General features: G+C 35.0%; 4 protein-coding genes across 4 annotated transcripts; 2 read left to right on the top strand and 2 right to left on the bottom strand.

The window, feature by feature from the left end:
- On the bottom strand, positions 693–1,358 carry LOC18597653 (putative universal stress protein SH1215; the record flags this gene model as incomplete). The annotated part of the gene is made up of 4 exons (XM_018120874.1): positions 693–765; positions 859–980; positions 1,081–1,190; positions 1,292–1,358. Coding segments are annotated over 4 exons (372 nt in total), but the record flags the coding sequence as incomplete, so codon positions are not given.
- LOC18597652 (glutathione S-transferase U8) lies at positions 3,916–5,102 on the top strand. Its single transcript, XM_007026801.2, has 2 exons — positions 3,916–4,280; positions 4,524–5,102. The coding sequence occupies exons 1-2, from the start codon at positions 3,966–3,968 to the stop codon at positions 4,893–4,895; spliced, it is 687 nt and encodes a 228-aa protein (XP_007026863.2). The 5' UTR covers positions 3,916–3,965; the 3' UTR covers positions 4,896–5,102.
- On the bottom strand, positions 5,365–6,750 carry LOC18597651 (universal stress protein PHOS32). Its single transcript, XM_007026799.2, has 4 exons — positions 6,279–6,750; positions 6,068–6,177; positions 5,848–5,969; positions 5,365–5,754 (listed from the first exon to the last, which is right to left on the bottom strand). Exons 1-4 carry the CDS (start codon positions 6,451–6,453, stop codon positions 5,664–5,666), a joined length of 498 nt encoding a protein of 165 aa, XP_007026861.2. The 5' UTR covers positions 6,454–6,750; the 3' UTR covers positions 5,365–5,663.
- LOC18597650 lies at positions 18,974–21,347 on the top strand. Its single transcript, XM_018122235.1, has 5 exons — positions 18,974–19,626; positions 19,724–20,035; positions 20,136–20,448; positions 20,542–20,661; positions 20,749–21,347. The coding sequence occupies exons 1-5, from the start codon at positions 19,273–19,275 to the stop codon at positions 20,865–20,867; spliced, it is 1,218 nt and encodes a 405-aa protein (XP_017977724.1). The 5' UTR covers positions 18,974–19,272; the 3' UTR covers positions 20,868–21,347.

The following is a 22,357-nucleotide window of genomic DNA, read 5'->3' as shown; positions in this document are numbered from 1 at the left end:
AGAACTAGTAACTTTTGATATCTTTATTGAAGTTAGATTTATTGAAATTGAAGTTGTGATATCAGTTTATTATAAAAATTACTCAAGAACAAACAAGGATAAAACCTAGAGAAATTAAACAAACAAAAAAAATACAAGAATTTATATGGTTCGGCTTTTGTCTNGTAAATGAAAGACGAAATATATGAACTTATCAGTGCTTCATGGAGCTTGATTCGTTAATGTTGTGAAAATTGCCCAAGAATCAACAAAAATAAAATTCAGAGAAATTAAGCAAATAGAAAAACACATAATTTACGTGATTCGGCCTCTTGCCTACGTCCACGGAGTGAAACTGTTCTTCTATTATTGAGAATTTAAAGTACAATAAATTGACTTTTATGGTTCCCCAAAACAACCCAAGATCTCTTGCACACTCTTCCTCAATAATCTTCCAAGAACACTCACCCAAATCACTTTAGCTCCACCTAGAGCAAAAAACAGAGTTATAAGGTGTTCTCTCTCTAGAGCTCTCAAAACACTACTTGCCATTCTAAAGCCTAGAAATCCACTTTTATAATATAAAAGTCCAAAGTAGAATATGACTAGGATTCGATGTGGAAAAAGAAGTTTAAAACCATACAACTACTTAATATTGTATACAAACAAAAATCCTAATTAAATAAGATCTAGAAATTTAGTCAACCTAAAACTCAACAGTTAACGATGGTAACAGGGCAAGGAGCATGTGTCATAATGTAGTTGCTCACACTCCCCAAGATGATCCTGTTTTTCCCACCGAACCAACCCAATGCAAAAAACCCCAGTGACAACTGAGACAATGAAAGGAACATTAAAAAAAGATGGTCATTTTCTTACCTTTGAATGGTTCCAAGTCCTCTGTTTCCCATAACCAAAGAGTCAAGTTTCAGATCCTCAATAGCATCAAGAATTTTTTCCCTAGCATCTTCTCCCCAGAACAGTTTCGTTACAATGTGTATCTGCAATCGCAAACATGTACATCAGCCTCAGACAAGATAAAATGATGATCAACAAGAGGACTTAATTTTGAAAGGTTAAAAAAAAGGGGGAGAAATGAACCTCTTTTTGTCTTGAAGCAGTGTCAAGCATGTCAAGAACTTCAATATCAGGTTTAACATCGTACTTCTTCATAATCTCAGGCTCTCTAAACTCTGTCAAAGGAATAAGAGCTGCAAGAATCGAAAAACAACCCAAGGTTTAGATCAGATCAGAATATAAAAAAAGAAAAAAGAAGAAGCTGCATCTATGTCAGAAAAAGAAAGAAACTTACGAGAACCGGATTTAGCCCAGAGAGCGTTGTGAGACTCATCGAGAGAGTTGGGGTTGATGTGGATTAATTTTAAAATTTTAATTTAAAATTAATTTTAAAATAATTAATGAACTTTAATAGATATTGCATTAATTATAAGTAATATACATTAATTATATTATTTTATTTAATTGGATTTTTTGTTTTTAGAACAAAGGAAAGAAGGTAACTTTTATGATGGCCACGCTCCACTTTTGTCTGTGACTCATGCAAATCCTCTTGGCATTCGAGATGTGAAAAATTGGAATCTTCTTTTCCAAACTCAAAAATCAAATCTTGTCAAATCTTCTTTTGCAAGGGTCAAAAAAACTATGTGAATTGTAGTAAAAGAAATTCCAACAGAGTTAACTTTTTTGGGTTTTATTTGAATTAAATGTGAATTATAAATATTATTTTAATTTTATTATATATATATAATTTCATAATATACGAGCAATAGAAAAGAATTATCTTTTTAAAAAAATAATTGAAAATTTCGAGGAAAAAATGGTCGGCTCATAGCAACCACATTGTGAATTTGTGAAGAACACAAAGGATAAGGGAAAGGGATGTTTTGTCTCTTGCGCAACATTCAAAATCGAATATGAAGAAAGGCAAGAAATTGTTAATATTCGATTCGATTAACGTTTGAATACCTTCTTTTCGAATTTAAAATGAATTTGGATGTAAATTTTATTTTTGATAAATAAAATATTATTTAATGATTATCGTTTGTCTCATTATCGTTGTTCACGATGGATTCAGCCTCATTGTATAACAATTTTAGGCACATTTCTATGTTTGATGGGCATGAAAGCATTTTTCTCATTAACTAACAATGAAAGTGATTGGGAAAATGACATTGGAGTTGAAGTGAAGATCTCATAATTAACCAATAATCCCACTTTGGTTCTAACTTTCCTTGCAGGGCTTTGGGGTCTCTTTTGGCCATAATGCAGTTGCTCCAACTGAAGGATTTTGCTTTGCTTTGGATAGGCTCCCACCAACAGCTGATACCAAATATATTTTTGAAACCCACTTAGAGGGAAAAACACACACAAAAAGGACTTCATCCCCAACCCTTTGAGGGGGGGGAATAAACACGTTCTTTTTTTTTCTTTTTGTTCAAGGATTTTCTTTTGCATTGTGGCTCCAAAACCCAATTTTTTTTGAATGGAAAGAAACCCATTTAAGAAAGGAAGCCTAAATTGGTTGTGTTGAGCTTTGAATATGAAAGGTGACATACTCATTAGTGAATGTTAAATGTTTGGAAGCCAATTTCTCTTTTGAATTTTGAATCAATAGAAGCATTCAAGTAAGCCCAAAAGGTAGATAAACTTATTCCTCTAATTATGTATGGAAAAATATTTGATGCAATGGTCTGACTGTGTATTAAAACTATACACTATCAGTGCATCAAATATTAATCCATTATACATTATCTCTAAAAAGATATTTCAAATTTAAATTGTACCCTAACTTAAAACTAATTTGAAAAATTGAGTTGTTGGATTAGATTTTCATACTATCAAGCTAATGATCATATCATTGATGTTCTTACACCAAATTATTAAATATTTTCAATACAAAATTAGTATATTTTGTAATTTTATTAGGTAAAATTAATAACTTAATTTCTTGAAGGAATAAAAATTGTTCATGGAATATTAATTGAAAAAAGAATCGTGCGAGAAAAATTTAAACTGTGAAGGGTGTAGGTGAAGTTTAGCTTTTTTTATTGATTAGTAAATTCAAAGAATAAAAGAATGAAAATATAATTGTTCAAAAGTATGTTATGAGTGAAAGAATTCATGCTATAATTATTATATATTAATTCACATTTACACAACTAATAACTACCACAATAATGGGTTGTACCTAATCAATATTTTAAAACAAAATTTTAGGCTCCATTTGAAAAGCACATAAATGTTTTCTGAAAAGAAAAAAAAATATTTTTTTCATATTTGGCAAGAGAAAAATATGAAAATTGAGATGTAAAAAATATTAGGATTAATGAAGTTAACAGAAGTTAAATAAAAAAATTGATTTTATGTTGAAAAAGGGTGATTTACAGAAAGAGAGAGAATAGGGAGATTGATTGAACGAGAGGGATACTTTTTGAAAAATTGATATGTTTTTAAAAGAAAAGAAGATAAAACTTCTATTTGGAGCTTTTCTTTAAATTTTTTTTAATTTTATTTTTTTTAAAAAAAAGCTATTTTTCTTAAGAGTTTTATTTAAAATCTTATTTGATTTGATTTTTATTTTTAAAAAGTAAATAAATTAAAAATCAGATTAAACAGGCTTTATATTATCGCATTCTACCGTTCTGATAAGGGCTGGCAGTCAAGGCTCAAGATCGGGTTGGACTTGAACATCCCAAAGAAATAAGAGCACCGAAGGCCCAATTTGTTAGTTTTCAAGCTAACGCACCTTCTTACCTCAGGCTTCATCTTAATTTGAACTTTCTTCGGCATTTTTTTCCTTTGACTTGCCATTATGCTCCAATCACTTCACTCTCACTCGACCGTCACTGATTAAGTAAGGATGATGACAGCAAGCCTGTCTTCCTCCCTAAGAAAACCTCTATAAGTAGCATCAAACCAAAGTCTCCTTCCAAGTGCAGAAGACGTAAAAAGAAAAAGGTTACATAATGGCTGAAGAAGTGAAGGTTTTTGGAGCTTGGGGAAGCCCTTTTAGCCGCAGGGTAGAGCTTGCTTTGCAATTGAAAGGTGTTCAATATGAGTACATAGAGGAGGATGTCTTAAAAAACAAGAGCCCTTTGCTTTTGAAATACAATCCTGTTCACAAAAAAGTTCCTGTCCTCCTCCACAATGGAAAACCAATTGCTGAGTCGCTCGTTATACTTGAATATATCGAGGAAACTTGGAAGGGCAATCCCATTTTGCCCGAAGATCCTTATGACAAAGCCATGGCTCGCTTCTGGGCTAACTTCGTCGATGAGAATGTAAGACTTTGATCATTTAAATACTCTTTGAGTCTACTTTTTTTAAGATTTCAAACAGCTCAGATTCAGAAATAGGCCTGATCACCTGGCAAAACTTATATTTGGGTTGAATTTGACCCATTCTAACTTATATAACGACCAAGCAAGGGCACTAAATGAGAACAGAAGATTTCTACTCTCGAAACCGTAGGATGTATCAGTTTTGGTCTTACTGTTTTAGTTCTTTTTGTGGTGTGCATGTAGTGCTTGCCTGTGCTACGGAAAGCAGGGTGGAGCCCAGAAAGTGAGCGAGAAAAGGTAGTGGAAGAAGCTTGCGAGTGTCTAAAAACGCTTGAAAGTGCGCTGCGTGGAAAGAGATTCTTTGGGGGAGATACAGTCGGAATGGTTGACATTGCTGCCAATTTTATTGGCTACTGGCTCAGGGTCATCCAAGAAGCCACAGGGATGGAGGTGCTGTCAGCTGAGAAATTTCCCGAGTTGTTCAAATGGACCGACGAGTTCGTGAGCTGCAGCGTTGTTAAGGGCAGCCTGCCTCCCAGAGACAAACTGTTGGCCTTCGTTAAAGCTCGCATTGCTGCAGGTATGGATCAAGCTCCAACCAATGCCTCCAAATGAACCTGTTTTTCCTTTTTCCCCCCAGTAATTGTCGCGTGCTTGTCCCTGTTTCTATCGCCTGGTTTTGTGTCGTGATCTTAGTTTACTCCAAATGCTCCAAGACCGCAATCTGTCTTGTGTTCATCGTTTGTTGTTCTTGTTCTCGAGTCAAGACATAAATTAACACCTTATACATATAGATTATCGTTTAATTGTTGAGTTTCTCAATGTCTTTTTTTTTTTTCATAATTTAAGCCATATTCAGAAAACAGAGCAGCTTGACAGCTGACAAAATCATATGCTAGATGAAGGGTAAGTCAATTACAAACAACAACAAAAAAAAAAAAAAAACAAAAATGGTTGGCAATGTAGACAGTGTGGCAGGTGGCACAAGTTCATGGATCTAGATCTTTCCATCAGCCCATGTGAAAATGGGGGAAAGTAGAAAAAAGAAAGCAAAGTATCTGAACATTTGAAAGAGAGTTCATAATGTGGACAAAGACAAAAGCTTTTGTTATTAAATTCCATGTCTTGACACGCTTTTCGGCACCATGAAGGGCTATGATTTCATTTGTAGGGACACAAAATCAATACCAAAGGAATAAATTAAACAACAAAGTACCACATTTAAGAATTTGGTAACACAACCTTTTAACTCCTTAAGCTACTTAGAAAACATGATCAACCAGACAGGAACAGCACATCAAGCCGATTCAAAGCATACACTCGGAAGGAACAGCCGTTCATCAGATTATTTTTTGTAAATGAAAGACGAAATATATGAACTTATCAGTGCTTCATGGAGCTTGATTCCTTAACGATGGTAACAGGGCAAGGAGCATGTGTCATAACGTAGTTGCTCACACTCCCCAAGATGATCCTGTTTTTCCCATCAAACCAACCCAATGCAAAAAACATCAGTGACAACTGAGGCAATGAAAGGAACATTAAAAAAAGATGGCCATTTTCTTACCTTTGAACGGTTCCAAGTCCTCTGCTTCCCATGACCAAAGAGTCAAGTTTCAGACCCTCAACAGCATCAAGAATTTTTTCCCTAGCATCTCCTCCCCAGTACAGTTTCGTTACAATGTGTATCTGCAATCGCAAACATGTACATCAGCCTCAGACAAGATAAAATGATGATCAACAAGAGGACTTAATTTGACAGGTTAAAAAGAAGGGGAGAAGTGAACCTCTTTTTGTCTTGAAGCAGTGTCAAGCATGTCAAGAACTTCAATATCAGGTTTAACATCGTACTTCTTCATAATCTCAGGCTCTCTAAACTCTGTCAAAGGAATAAGAGCTGCAAGAATCGGAAAACAACCCAAGATTTAGATCAGATCAGAATATAAAGAAAGAAAAAACAAGAAGCTGCATCTATGTCAGAAAAAGAAAGAAACTTACGAGAACCGGATTTAGCCCAGAGAGCGTTATGAGACTCATCGAGAGAGTTGGCGTTGATGTGGATGATATAAAGGGTGTCTCCCTTGTCAGCCAAGTTATCTACAGCCCATTGTAGAGCGTTCTTGCTGCTCGGTGAGAAGTCCATAGCCACCCCAATCTTCCTATCTTTCGCCATTTTCTTTCTTCGCAAGAAGAGTCAACAAGTTTCCTGTCTGCACGTTGATGATAGAAGCCAAAAAAAAAAAGGTTCTGTAAAGCTGAATGACGGTTTCAAGAATGAGGAGGTCGCAGCCGCAAGGCCTTATATAGAAAGACAAAAAGAGAGAAGGGGAAGGAGAAAGGTTTAATCTGGGCCGTCAAAGTGTAAATCAAGCTTTGTGATGGATGGTATGATGACAGTAAGCTTGCTTGGCGTCCATTGGAAGATGGCGTGAAGATATTCTTTTTCTTAGTTATTTACGTTGAATATTTTTGCACGCAAGAATTCAACGGTTGCCTCTGTGATTTCCATGTGATCAAGATATGAATAGAAATATTCCTCTTATCTGTACACCAATAGTGTTTGAGTATGACCCTGTAACTCAGGCCCGTAAAAGAATTGCAAGTGGGGTTGCAGTGGGAATTCTGAAGGAAAAAAGGGTTCACTCTTCTTGCTTAATAAATCAAATTCCAATAAGGAAACTAACGATGGAAAAGCCCATGGACGTTGAAAATTTGTTCAAACTGTGCTGCTGCAGTAAATTGCTTGGATTGTTGAGGGCCAGCAGGCTAGATAAGGGACTGTAAAAAGTTAATTCTGATAGAATTGTTGTTTTAAGACATGAAGTTTTGTGATTGATCTTTGCTCAAACTAGCAAAGATTCTATTGCAGATCGGTGGCATCCTGATAATTAGATTGTCTAGGTTTGGGGTGGCAGGAAGCTGCTTCGAACCTTCCCTTGTCAAAGTTGTCATTCTCCACATGCCTTATCCAAAAACAAAATAAAAAAATTCATTGTATTCAATGATGCATTGGAAGAAGGCAAGTAGGTGAAATTTATTCTCAATAATAATGCCATTTGATTTGGTTTAAGACTCAGCCCTCAAGGCCTAGGAAAAGTATTGTTGGGGGTGGGTGATGTATTTGATAACCATTACGCTTATAGTTATAGACATGAAGATAAGTTTGATTAGAGGAGGCAGAAGTGGTCAAATTAAGCAGTCGGGTGTAATAAGCTAATCAATTTGAACTTGAATGGAAAAATCAAAACAAACGATCAAGAATCTGACCCAAGTCAACTGGTCGAAACTAATTTTTTGGGAGCTCCCAACTGCCAGTCAGCTCTCTGTGTCTGCCAGGTTTTGTATAAAGATCCAGGAAGCCAGGGGCTAGGAGCCAGGGGCTGAGGGACAAGCATTTGGCCCATAGTATAAGATCTCCGGCCCGAACCCTGGGCCAGAAAACCAAAAGCAAAAGATCGGCTCGTACGCGATGATCTGCTTAACACTAGTATTCCCATGCAGGGTTTTGCTTTGATAATGGGCCGTGCTCACCATCCCAGACCAGCATTCTAAATATGGTTCGGGTGTCTTCTGATGTTCGTGATGAAGCCCAAAAGTGGCATTCTCCCATTGCAATTGTGCATCAACAGAATTATTGTGAATCAGTCATAAACCCTGGGTGAAGATTCTTGTCGATGTGGCCATCAAAGATGAAGCTACTTCCACAGCTTGCTGTTATTCCTGACCATGAAGGGGAAGCTTTTGCAATGCCTGGAGCTACTTCATTCCTCCAGGCTAATTAAACAATCGCCCTGAAACAAGATGCAAATCCTGTGCTAATGGGAATTCAACAAGCGTGCTCCCAAGGACTGAATCGTGTTGTGTTTTTTATCAGGCAGATGCCTCATCTTGTCCTCGGTTTGAACTTCAGCTGTAGGAAGTGGTCACCCAAGCCTTGAAACCAAAGTAATTGGAACCAACATTTCGTCCTCTTTTTCATATACAACAGGAAGAAAAGGCTCAAAACAAAGAAGGAAACAAAAACAAACACAATAACCAATCTAAAGTTAGCTTTGCCCAATTGAAAACTAAGAAATGCCCGCCTCCCCCCTCCCCAAAAAATATCTACAGTAACTAAATTTGAGGAAAAGTAATATTTTTTATTTTTAAAATAAAAAAATAAATTTTATTTTTTAAATTGAGAAATTATATATTAATCGATGAACTAAATATTTAAAAGTAAAAAAAAATAATATTATTATCACTGTCATTATCTATCATCTGCAGTAGACCTGAGTAGACTGAGGGCATTACTATTTGTTGATATTAATTAGTTCTAATGATTGTACCAAGGTTCGGTAACAAACTTTGATCCTTGGCCCCATTTTGCATCATTTGGAATGTACCCCACCATTAGATTTTGATGATTTTATTATCAAAAAATTGGATAAAGGGAATTACCTTACTTTTTAACAATTAAGCTGGATTCCCCTTCTGTTTCCCACTTAAATCAGCAGGTTTGGTAGAGGTTCTGGAGGATTGTGTGCTTGGGGGGATTAGTCAAAGTGGTAGCTGCAAATGCCTAACGGAGGAGACAGATGGTCAAAGTTTTGGCTTAAAAAGAATCCCCCCCCTCTCCCCAAAGAGTTAACACTCCCAACCATTAAAAGGGAAACGACAAGCTTCAGACACAAAACACATTACTCCCCGCTAATCAAGGTGACATGTTCCTCGATATTCTCCTCTCTCCACAACTTGGAAAAACCCTTTCGAGGGGTTCCAGTATCCAACTCTGTTTTTGCTGTCAATTGTTTTTTTCATTAATGATTGATTATCAGGTAATCAGACATGTTTAGGCTCATACAGCTGGTCTCCTACACGCGCCAGTCACTGCAATTAAACCGGCCATTTTGTTGTTAACCAACCTTTTTGGTTTTGTTTTTTATACATTTCCATGGTGCTTTGTTGCTCAACATTTCTCCTCAAAATCTGCCACACCCCAAGTGCCCCCAACAACATAGATCTTTCAGAATTTTTACGCTACTGCTTCTGGATTTAGTGGATTGGATTGTATGCATATTCTTTTTCTTGCCTTTTTCTTTTAGAAAGTGCTCGAAGCTGAACCTCACTGTTTCAATCACAAGACAAAATCTTTGTCCAATTGTCATCCCGTGACATACTAAAGTTGGAGAAACAAATATGAATTGGGGGAAATAAGACTGATGAAACTGAAAACAGTGTTTCCCATTTGATAAAAAGCAATGCTGGAAACCAAGATAGCTTATCAGAGGGGAACTTGTTCAAGGAAGTCAGGCTTTGAAGAGAAATGGGTCTTCCACCTTCTACATTTCCTTTTCTTCTTCTGTCTCTATTAGGTGACAGTTAGGCTTAAAAAAACTTGCATGATCACTCTCTCTGATCATCCATGAACTGTTCCATTCATGCAACTAAAATCTTCTAACAACCTATCGTTGGGCATTTGGCAGGTGAAATTGTTCCCTGCCACGTTCTCCTCTAGCTTTTTTACAAGCAATGGGCGGTGCCCCCTGACTCAAAAGACCCCAAGACCACCATCTGTCTCACTTTTCTTTCTTTCTTTTTCTCCTATCCCAGACACGCATGTGAGAGAGCTATGAAAAAAAGAAAAGGAATTTATTTTGATTAGTGATAAGATCAAGTGACTTTCCATGGAGGCCAAATTTATTACTAATAGAAGATCCCATGTGCAGTTTCTGCTCACCCCAATTTGGTCCATGACGATTCAAAGTTGGATATGCAGCCTAACGTGTTTGTTGGAAGCATCAGGAAGATCAATCCTTTTTTTATTTTGTGGATATGAGCTTGCAAAACTGAAAAGCAAGGGTGTCAGGATCTTCCCACCACTAAGAATTCAAGGGAAAAAGGGTAAAGAAAACGTAAGCAGGATGTATATGTACCTTTAATTAAAGAAAAAGAAATGGCCATGGGGTCTTCTTCTACTCTTCTTTGATTGATTTGAGTTTGATCGGTTCCTTTCTCTTTTTTTATGGTACTTGGGTTTGACTCAAGGGTAGCCTTCCTTTTGCAACCCCACTAAGCTTATCTCCACCCTATCCTTTTCATCCCATAATCTTTATTTTATTTTACTAAGATTTGGGTTTGATCAATCTGCCGATGATGGGTGTTTGTTGACATTGATCACGCCATTAAGACTAGCTTGGAAAGTGGAAACCATGGTTCATGCTAGGAGTTGAGCTGCTCCATTATTTTGCTTCCGACCCTCCCTCGATCGCCATCAAGTCTCTCCAAGCATGTGAAGAATTGGGACCTACATATATACATATATTCATTTATGTCAAGGGAGTTGGACTAATCAAAGTTTCATATATAAGGAGAATACTAGACAACAACATATAGAGCTTATCATTGTGATATAACATAATTATAGCTAGGCAAATAGGTGTGAAAGAATCAGCTCTTGACTTAGATGTAGAATAGACTTATACCAGCAAAGTTTTAGGACTTATAAACCAGGTTAACTAGTGAGTAAGAGATGGTTCGGTATAGAGTATAGAGGGTGACCTACCGTAACATGTCCAGCCTTGAAAGCAAAAAAAAAAAAGAGGAAAAGGGGAGAAAGGGGAAGGAGGGAGGGGAATAATGCAGGCAAGCTTAAGGGTCACTAAATGAAATCCGTAAACAAATTAGGATAGGATACACATATTCATTATCAGACCCTGTCATTGAGAACCCCGAAAGTCCCCACCTCCCTGCCTGGACTCCACTCACTCACTACCACCACCACCACCACTCACGGCTTCAATTATATGATCCTTCAACATAACATGTTTGACAAATTATCACCAAATCAGCTCATGAAAGTGACATTTGCTTTTCTTCCCTAATGTTTGCATACTCCCCTTTTGGTTTATTTAACAACTAGTACCATGTTTGTTCCATACATTTGAGTATAAACTACACCAACTGGTTCTTAATATTAGAATCATGATAAAGATATTTTACATCCATCAAGTTATGGGTATCTTACACATATAAATATAATAAAAACCACTCCACCTACTAATATCATGGTAATTCAACATGATATCAAGATAATACATTATTCATCTCGTTATTTTTCTCTTCCTGATATGTTGATATGTTGCCACATGATGAATTCATTGTTTGTATATGTGCTGAGAAGTATTAGAGTGGATGATAAAAAAATTTTACGTCTATTAAGTTAAAGGAATCGTAATAATTAATTTTAAATTAAATGTTCGTTTTAAAAATTCAATACTTAACCAATGGAGTTGGGAATTTATAAATGGTCGGGAACAACACGCTACCAAATGAATGAGTGATGGCAGTATTAGTTAAGAATTAAAGATTGTGATTGAAAAATTGATGGAAAGGAAAAAGACAGGGGAGATGCATAGTTAGAGTAAGAGCAAGACATTCATTTGGCAACCAGATCCTTGGGTCTACCATCTTTAGGGCAGCCGTTCTGGATCCCCTTTAATGTTGGATAAAATTGAAAACGGAGTTATTTGTGGGTCCTGTTCCTTGGATCAGCATAAACCGACCACATGCCATAAGTATGTCACCATTATGACTCAAAAATATTTGGGCTACTATGATTTTCCTTTTCCCTTTTATATTTGATCCACTCTCGATTTATAATATTTATATTTTATCACTTAATCATAAAACATCCTTTTAAAAATTTATAAAAAAAATTAAACCTTTTTAAAATAAATATTTTTAAAATTTTGAGTATTTATATGTTTAAAATATTTAAATTTTTTATTTATTAACGAGATATACACTAATAGTATATCAAATACAAACCTTATGTTCATGGACAAACCGAAAGTGGTGACGTGAGATGGTGACTGTCACCCTTTAATTTTATGTTATATATTTTTTTAAATTGATTACTTTTTATTTCAAATCCAATTATTAATTCAATCCATGACATTGTATGGATACGTTTTAATCATTCCTCGTATAGTTACGATGATAAAGAAAATCAAGAGTGCAACATTAATCATTATTTATTGACATTAATTAAGGTGATATTTAAATTATATACTAATTAATGTATTATTTTTTTTAAGAATTAATGAAAATAGTACATTAAATGTAAAAAATATTCACTAAAATTATATTTAAACTATTATTAGTGTTTGTAGACAACCATTAACCGAACCTTAAAAAGGGAAAAATACAAATTTTGGTGGCAAAGAATATTTATTGCTATCCTCCGAAATAATAAATGAATTTAAAACCGTTAGCGGTTGACGGTTTTTTAATTTATGGAAAACACAAATCCTAAGGCCCACTTCATGCTAGATTTCTGTTTCCCCTTGCTAGAGGTAGGAGGGTACTCTATCTGTAATTAAGAATTTGAGCCTTTTGGAAAAAAAAAAAGAATAAATATGTACTACTCCGATTATTGATTAGAAAACTACCAAGTACTCTTTTTTTCTTAGGAGTTAGGACCAATTTCCTAAAATTAATAAGAAAATCAAGTGAGTTTTTTTAAATTTGAACAAAAATTAAATAAGTTTCTATGTTTTTATAACGTACGATGAAATTTAATTAAATTTTTATATTTTTATTTAAATTAAATTAATTATTATTAATTAAAATTATATTTATTATTTTTAGTTGATGAATTTATCGCATTCTCTTCTCCAAAGAATATCGGTTTAAAACTTTTTCTGGCTTCCTTTTGCACCATCACGTGTTCCCAAAAGGGTTTTAAAGNCTTAAATTATTAATTACTTTCTTCTCTTTGTCTCTTCTTTTTTTTTTTTTCACATCAGACAAAAGGAAAAACATGTTACCTACATATTATGAACATGATGAATAAGTGTGCACGCCTCATTTTTATTATTAATTTTTCTACGATTGAATCTATCTTCTATATTTTTTTATTAATTAAAGTTATATTCCCCTAAACCCTATACTTATCCAAAAAGTGAAAAGAAAGAAAGAAAATGCTTGCAAGTAAAAAGTACAGTTGCTTTCACATACAACTAGAAAAAAGAGAGAGAAAGTAAAGTTTCCAACTAATCAAGATTCATCAGCTATAATTAATTTATAAATTTGAAATCAATTAAGATAAGATAATAAAAAACCTGAATTTTACAAGTAATTTATGGGTTTCATGTACAATTTCAAACTTGTCATCAAGGCCAGTAATCCAATAATTTAATCGGTTCGATTTTATAATTTCAAAAAATCAAATTAATCAATTTTTTATAAAAAAATTAAAATTTATCTCAATCAATTATTTTGATTTTAATAGTAACTATTTTTAGATATATTTTAAAATAGTAATGATATATATGTGTAATATATTTAATAATGGTATTTTTCAATTAATTCAATTATAAATTTTAAATAAAACAAAAATCGATCATTTCTAGTATTTATTAATATTGAAACTGAAAATTCGATATGAATTAATTGCATTTAATTGATTTGATGGCCTTTACTTATTTATTTCCTTAATGCTACTCATTATAACCTATAGAGATCCTTTTCGTAGGGTTTGCATGCCGCCGCCGCCGCCTATTCAAAGATCTGTTCCACAGCACTTTGAAGAAAAGAGCTTGCCTTTGCTTGGGAATTTTAACCTTCTAATCCAAGAATAACCCAAAAGCGGTGTTGCATGTGGCTTTAGCGACGGATGCACAGGTGTAATAATTTTATTTCCCACGAATCCATCCCAACAAGCCCTTTCCCATTTGCTTAAGGGTGAAGATTTCAACGACCAATCACGAATGAATTGGGGACGAAAAAGATTTATGTCGTCGGTTAAATTGCAATTCCCTTAGAACAATTTGTCAGAACTCAGTCGCTACCTTTTCCTCTCTTTTAGTTTTAGGCATGTTTTTCAAGTTTTAATTAGCTGGACATGGCCTACTTCGATGTGAATAATCGGTGACGAATTTGAGGTAACACTCAAACCCAAATCTTCCCTTTAGAAAAATAAGAAACAAAACAATCTAATGGTGACAAATCAGTCAAAGAAATTGTTACTAATCATATGAAAACAACGTTCCTCCATTATCTTTCGGCGGAAAAGTTCAAATTACTTTCTTTCTCTTTCATTTTTTCAAAATTTTTTAAATAATTTTTAAAAAATAATGTTTTTTATATTATGAAAATTTTTTAAATTTAATATAGATTTCATTAAAATCAAAATTAAAAAAATATAAAAAAGGGGGATTACGGGAACAGGAAAAGTTCATGTCTAGGCACGCCGACCCATTAGGGAGTTTCACTATCACGCGCTAGACTAGCGAGGGAAACGACACGAAACCTTTGATTCGGTTTTCAAGTCAATACATGAACGGTGAGGATGGCGAGTATTATGAGTTCAAAACATTGATCGAGATTGAAGGTGTACGGCTCTCAGTAGTCCATGAGCTGTTCCCTTTCGCAGGTAAGCATGTCCCCACCACAAATTTTAGGGGACGGATTTGAAAAGGCCTTATGAAATGGCGTTGATGGAGAAGAAGGTGTTGCGTCCACGAGAGGGAGCGCCGTCCAACACCGGCGAATAGCAGGGGCAGGCGGGGGCGGGGGGGTGATGGGGAAGAGGACACGCCGTAATGATGCGTACAGATAACGACGCACGCTAAAACAAAACAGAGGGAGGGAAAAAGCCAAAAAAAAAAAAAGGGTTTGACCAAAGACAGATCAGACAGTTAAAACCTGCCGAATCAACAAACTGATGCATCTTCGCCACGTGAGCTTCTTTCGGTTGGCTTACTCATACCTTTTAGTAGATACTCCATTATTTATAATTAAGATGTAAATTACATTTTAATCAATCATAGCAAAACTAAATATAGTTAAGGGGAATGCTAATAAAATGTTTATTGCACCGGTTTAGAGTGACTTTTAAGAAAAAATTTTATAATTAATACATTAATTTTGTATTTTATTCTCGTGAGAATATTATATTTAACAAAAAAATATTTTTAATAATTTGATAATTTTGATATTAAATTGTTAATTACTTTTTCTTTAGAGGCATTACACATTAATTGATACTTGTAAATGGTGTACTTAATATTAATGACCTTAAAAATTAAAGTTTAGTATTAAAACTAAAACAAAGGAAAATATTACACATGCACCTATATATGTCATTGTCAAATTGTTTGAATTGCACTTTGATCATCAACCATAAAAAAAATATCCATTAATTCTTAATCCGTTTGAACGATATTGGGAGCAATAATTTATTGACCAAATTATTAATTTAATTTTTGTACTTCAAATGTTGAATTTAATCAATTTGTAATTATTTGTATAAAATTTATCCGTGTAATTTTAAAATTTATTAATCTTTATTCAATTGTTAATATCATGAAGGTTTTGTAATAAATATTAATGTGACATTGATTATGCATTATGGTATTGACACGATTAATGTTGATTTGATAAACAACGATTCAGATATGTGGTATCGACATGTATTTAGATATTTTCACGTTCTTAATTCTTATTTAGAAAAAAACCGTAATTCAACTACCTTAATTGCACATCACTTTGATTTCTTTTGCAAATTTCTTTCATTTCTTTAGCTTTCTCCCATTAGAACATGGAACAAGGACCTTAAAGATTCTTCAATCTTTAAGACCCTTGTGTTTCCAATACACCCAACTAGTGGTCATTTTCTCTCATTTTCCTTTGGCTTGTAGTATTCAATGCAAGCACTTTGTTCTCTTTCTTTCTAAAACCATGACCACTACAATAAGCATTTGAGACTGTTTCCATGTTCATTGGCAGAAGGATCAATGTAACAAAAAGGGTAAGGGCCAACTCATAAAAATTGGGTGCGAATAAAGCATGACTTGGAGGTGGAGGATGAAGGTTCCTCCTCTGTGATCGTTTCACATGCAAAAACCTATTATCATTGCATGCCTTTTTACACCCTTGGAATTCAAGAATTCACATAGACCAACACACGTGTGCTAAACATTACAATCATGCTTTAAAGATTAAAAAAAAAAAACCCTTAAGGTGGCATATTTTGAATGAATAGCTTGGATTGTTTAAAAAACAAGCTAATTCTACTTTAAAAACCAAAGATTTATCTCTCTTTTTTATTGAATAAAAAGAAGCTTTAGAACCAAAGAAAATTAGAAAAAATGGTTTAAATCTTAAAAGAAAATAATTGTATTATGATAATTTATTTTATCAACGTTTTTATATTTTATTGATTTCAGTTCGAATAAAAACTTAATTAAAAAAATTAAACCACCATCATTAGATCTAATGGCAGGTTTAAGATTTTACATGAACAATAATTAAAAAAATCATACAAAATCATAAATCAAATTAATAACTTAATTTTAAAAAATAATAATAATTAACTGTCACCTTTCCCCTTCACATTTGATTTGTCTCTGGGATAATGTTGAATGATCCTTTTTAACTTGCATGATGTATGATCTAGTGAGCTAACATAACCCGAGTGCTAGAGTTTTTGACTACTTCAATTAGCTACGCAAATACGTTATCTAATTGACATTTTTGTTAAAATTAAGGGTTTGTTTGATTTTAAACAAAAAAATAATAATTGAGGGGTTTTTTATTGTTTATATAAAAAGAATTGCTGATACCCTACTCCACCTGTCGCTATCCACCGTGCTAAAGATCTTCCTGCTGCAACGCGGAGCTGATACGGCCGTAGGCTTTAGCTGAAAACGGATGTGTTCATGCCACTTTTCTCATCTACCAAATAGGGATCAGAAAACATTACCAGCAGGATTCTTACACAGTCCTTTTGCAGAGAGAATTAAATGGCTTAACTGCTTGTAGCGTGAACCAGGTCAATACCCTAAATTGTGGAGGGCAAATGAGTAAACAATGTTCTAAGAAAATGACAAAAGTAATTTGTGTGCAGAGGATGGTGTCCCCGGACTGCCAAGTGGACAGTGTAGCCAGGACACCTGTCTGCTGTACTGCAGAGCCATAGCTATCTTGTGAATTGGGTGATTTTTGTTTAATATACCTTAGAAAAATTTAAAAAAAAAAAGTTAAATTTCAATTATTAATTATGTCAATGATAATGTACTTGTTATTTTTAATATATTCGAATCTGAATTTTATTATTTCATATTGGAACTATAGGTATCGGAATTAAAAAAGAATCAACAAAATCAACTTTAAGACGTGTTGTAATAGTCGTTATTTTTAAAGTTTATTTTACTTTTTTCATTTGGTATGTAAATAGAAATGTGTGAATAAGCTTCAAAGAGACAATAAAATTAACGTTTAATTTCATTTTGCATTTACAAGATTAGACTGTTAATCATGACCATAGGATTGTAGAGTTGTCACTGTCTTATAACTTATTTTTTACAGTAAATAAATTATAAGGGATTTGGATAGGATTGGCAAATAATAGGAATTTAAAATGTTTATTTTTTTTCTCAATTTTTCATTCAGATGATCTAATTTCTCATTTCTCATATTAATTGCTAATAAGTTTTTATATAAGCTCGTAAGTGTCTCTTTACTAAAGACACAATTTTTCATTCAAACACTTCTTTGTCTTTGAATACACTCTTTCATGTTATAAAATATAACTTTTGAATTACATGTGTTTTTTCAATAGTCACATTATTAAGTGATAATCTTTAATATTATAAGACATAATTTTTGGATTAAATTTGTTTTTTCAATAATTACATTATTAAGGGACAACTTTTCATTTTGAAAATATGTTAATGAATTAAAATTTTAAATTGTTATTCAAATTTATATATGAATATTCAAAATACTACTCATTAAATATTTGATTAAAATAAAATTAAAAAATTTTGTATGAATATTATTATTGAAAATTAAATTAATACATTAAAATTTGTTTATAAAAAGATAAATCAAAGTCAAAACAATGAATAAATTTTAGTAATTATTAAATTAGTTATAAAAATTTTGTAATCGATTTCTAGTAATAGGTGTTCTAAGATCACTACTCGAATATGTGATAGGTAATAATTTTGCTACTTGAACTCGATTATAAGATACCTTAATCTTACTTAATCATGTCTTATAATTTAAGGTACTTGATTACATGGTACCAATTGATATATCTAACACTTATGTGTACTTTTAACACTTCTGTATGATATTATGTGAATTTTTTTAAAATTAACATCATATAAATATTTTTATTCTTAGAAGTATTAAATTATTAATTATATATTATATAATATTTAAAATATTTTTAATTTAAAATTAATTTATTTATATTTAAAAGAACTAATTTTTTAATATTATTAAATAAAATTAACCATCTAATCTCGTAACGTGTTACGATAGAAATTATTCGGGACGACGCGCGTGAAAAAAAAAATCAATTCAGTGTTATGTAAAGAAAAAAATCCTAAAAATCCTAAGTTTAAAATAGAAATAAAAAAATTGTGGCCCTGTCACATGCTGTCCAAGTGCTCTATACTTCAATCGGGTCCCACTTGTTCTTCTCTCTCTCATTCTCTCGCTCTAAACACTTACCTGGCTGCAACTCCCCCCATGGGCCCCACACAAAGACAGGGGGCGTGTGATAACCTTCCTCTAGGAGCGAGTGGCGGACTCAGTCCCGCTTTTTCTGCAATCTTCTCCGTAACTCTGCTTTTTCTCACTCTACAAATACAAATGTATTTCCGTGGCAACCTCTCTTGCTCGTTGACAGTTACTACTCTCTCAACACTGAGTTAATTTCTTCTTTTTTAAACAAAATTTTTGAAGAATCAGAGCTTCGTTTTCCTGTTTGATTTTTAGCTTTTTTGCTTTGGCTGGGGCCCGGAGTCTGCCATAGCCAGCAAAACCCAACAGGGAGGCACTGCTTATTATTAAATCTTAACCAAGCAGCAAACACCCATTACTCTCTACTCGTCAATTTCCCCTCCCCCCCATTCCGCCCTTTTCGCCATCCCTGATATTTTTCCTTGTTACTCTAAAGCTTCTGTTCTTTACTTTTTCTTCTTCTTGTTCTCTCATGGCGGATGTTTTAGACGATGGGGAGTTTTGGCTTCCCCCTGAGTTTTTAACCGACGATGACTTGTTCTTGGACAACAGTAAAGCTAAGAACAATCACAAGAATCCCAAGGATGGGTTTGGATTAGAGCTTGACGGTTCCAAGTCTTTGTTCCCGTACGAGTTTCGTCACGGGTTTGGGTCTTTTGGGTTCTCTTCGGATCTGAGTTCCCCGATTGAGTCCGTCGTGGGTTCTACCGAAACAGAGAGTGACGAAGAAGATTACCTCGCAGGGTTAACTCGCCAAATGGCTCACTCCACTCTCGAAGACGGTTTTCGCCGAAACGACCGCGTGTTTGGCTCTGAAAACTCCAAGGTATGTTGAAGAAGTAAAAGCGAAACTTCTCCGCTAAGTTTTCGGTTTTAAGGATTCGTTTCTTATTTCTGTTTGTTGTTCTGTTTTTGGTTTTTAGGGTTGGATCTTGTCCCGTTCGCCGCAGTCGACGCTCTGTGCGGTAGGGAGCGGTTGCGGTTGCAAGCAAGGGTCCAGCCGTGGAAGCCCGAACTCTCAATCTCGAGTTTCGTCGCCTCCGGGAACATGGGATCTGCTGTATGCGGCTGCAGGGGAAGTAGCAAGGATGCGAATGAATGAAGAATCATATGGTGGATTCAACAACAGAAGTCTATTGGGTCCACCAGCCAGGAAACCTTCTCCAAACCTCGATGTTCCAGGCTATTACCCTCCTCACCAGTCACTTTCTCACCAGAAGTTGCAGGCCACTCAAGTAAAACGCCTAAAAAATCGACTTAAAATGCTATGTTCAGATTCTTCTTTTTCCTCTGCAGGATATTAATTCGGTTTGTTTTATTTTTGTTGTTTTGCAGTTTCAGCAACTGAAGCAACAGCAGCTAATGAAACAACAGAACGCTTCGGTTTGGGGAGGACAGAAGCAGCAGCATCAGCACCACCACCATGTGGTCCAAAACAGAGGGAGGAATGGTAATAGTAATAGGCCCTTGGGTTTGTCCCCATCTGCCTGGCCCCCTCTGCAGCAGCAGCAGCAACCCCAGACGCAAAACGGGTCGGGTATGAGGGCTGTTTTCTTGGGTAACCCAACTGCCAAAAGGGAATGTGCTGGAACTGGCGTTTTCTTGCCTCGCCGTATAGGCACCCCTGCTGAAACCTGCAAGAAGCCAGGTGCATACCCTTTTCCTTTTTGTTGTTATTTCAATGTATTGCTGTCTTTGAATTTTGTGGATCTGATTTGCTTTTCATTGTTTCTTTTGGCAGCATGCTCTACTGTGTTGCTTCCAGCTAGAGTGGTTCAAGCCTTGAACTTGAATCTCGATGAGATTGGTGCTCAACCCCAGCTTCATCCTCGGTTCAACGCAAGTTTCACTGCTGATAGTGGTAAAAATCTCTTTCGCAATCTATTTTTCTAATTCAAGTTACTTTTTTTTAGTTATTTGGTTTTTGATTGTGATTTCTGTTTCATAGACGCTGCTTTGAGGCTTCGAAGTGGTGGGAATGTCTTTTCAAATCAAAAGCAACGCAGTTTCAGGCCACAGCAAGGGATGAGCCAAGAAGTCCGGTTACCGCAGGAGTGGACATATTGACTCAGCTTTGCTTCTGCTGGTCAACTAATTCTGCTGGTTCTTTTTTTCTTTTTTTTTGGCATTTTTGTTTAGGAAATGGGAAGGATTTTAACGTTAGAAGAAAGGAAGAGAAATGGAAATTATTAGTTTGCTATAGGGAAATAGTAGGAGTATAGAGGTATAGGATTAAGAAAGAAAATTTGGTTGTCATGAAGATGAAAAATGAAATGGTTTTTTGGGTTAGGCTTAGGTGAAAATAAAGCATATGCCTAGTTTCAGGAAAAAAAGTAATGGTGCAGTACAGCAGCAGCAAGCAGCTTTTGTTCATTCAGTTGGGCTGGGGAAAACAGGAAAAGTTTGGGGAACCAATATACAAATGGGTTACTCTTTTTGTAATCTGGGTTTCAGTCAATAAGTCTTAATTTTGTTGAAATTGAAATGTTAATGAAAGGAATGGGGCATAATATCCCCCTCCGGGGTAGCTCCCCATCTTTTGCAGAACATTACTCTACTCTCTTTGGCACATGGATTGATCTGATTCTTCCTTAAAGTTTTTCATATTCTTATCATTCTGAGCTTGTAGAATTTTCCCCTTCCCCAACCTTTCCCACCCACACAATGCCCGTGAAAGTAATAATAAAAAAGAATGGATTTGATTGTCACTTTCCTTCTTGTTAAGATCTTGTCGTACAGTTAAATTCCCAGTTTTACAACTATATTTAATTGAGGGTCAAAGCGGCAATTGAAAAATTTGCCTCACTGTGTTCTTAGCACTAGATTCTCTCTTTCTAGAGCAACGTGCATTCTTTGAACGATGGTTTCTGAGGTCTTTACTTAGTGCACTGCATGTTTAATTAATTAAAGAAAATGGTGTCTGGTAAGTGTACTAATTGTCTCTGGAAGCTGGAATTTTATCTTCTATTAACAGGATCTTTCTTTGCTTTCCCCAAGGCACCGGCAGCTGGAATTTCACTTTCTTCTGTACAAATCAGATTCTTTCTTCTATGTAAATTCTAAAAAGAAATACCCAATGCTTCATTGATGTGAAACTGAAAAAGGTTTCTGTTCATTTACAGTAAAATGATGAATTTTTTCCTTAAGAGGGAAGCATGCATGATAATTGGCAGTGTGGGGAGGTATGAGCACCGTAAGGGCTTAGCTGTTGGTGAGTGGATGGAGTGGACCAAGGCACAAGGTAACCTTTTACACGTGTCCGACATTAAGGTTACCTTCTCTCCTTTATGATCTTCCCCGGATCCTTTCTCTTTATTGAAGAGGAGCCAGAGATCTTTTCTTTCGGTCTAGTTGTACCCCTCCCCCCCCCTGCACCGTATGGCCAGCATGCACCAGCTGCTATCCAAGGTGCATCCAAGGTGCTCGACCACGTCCCAAGCCATGCACCTTCGTGGCTAGAAAGTGCGTACCGGCTACCTTTTCACGCGCCCAAGTTTCGCGTATGTTGCGTGTGTGTGAAGGTCGGTTGATGTGTCCTTAGTGGTGGTGGAGTAGTG

This window comes from Theobroma cacao, chromosome 5 (assembly GCF_000208745.1).
Source record: "Theobroma cacao cultivar B97-61/B2 chromosome 5, Criollo_cocoa_genome_V2, whole genome shotgun sequence".
Taxonomy (NCBI): domain Eukaryota; kingdom Viridiplantae; phylum Streptophyta; class Magnoliopsida; order Malvales; family Malvaceae; genus Theobroma; species Theobroma cacao.
The sequence above is the reverse complement of the archived record's forward strand: the minus strand, read 5'-3'. Positions and strand labels throughout refer to the sequence as shown.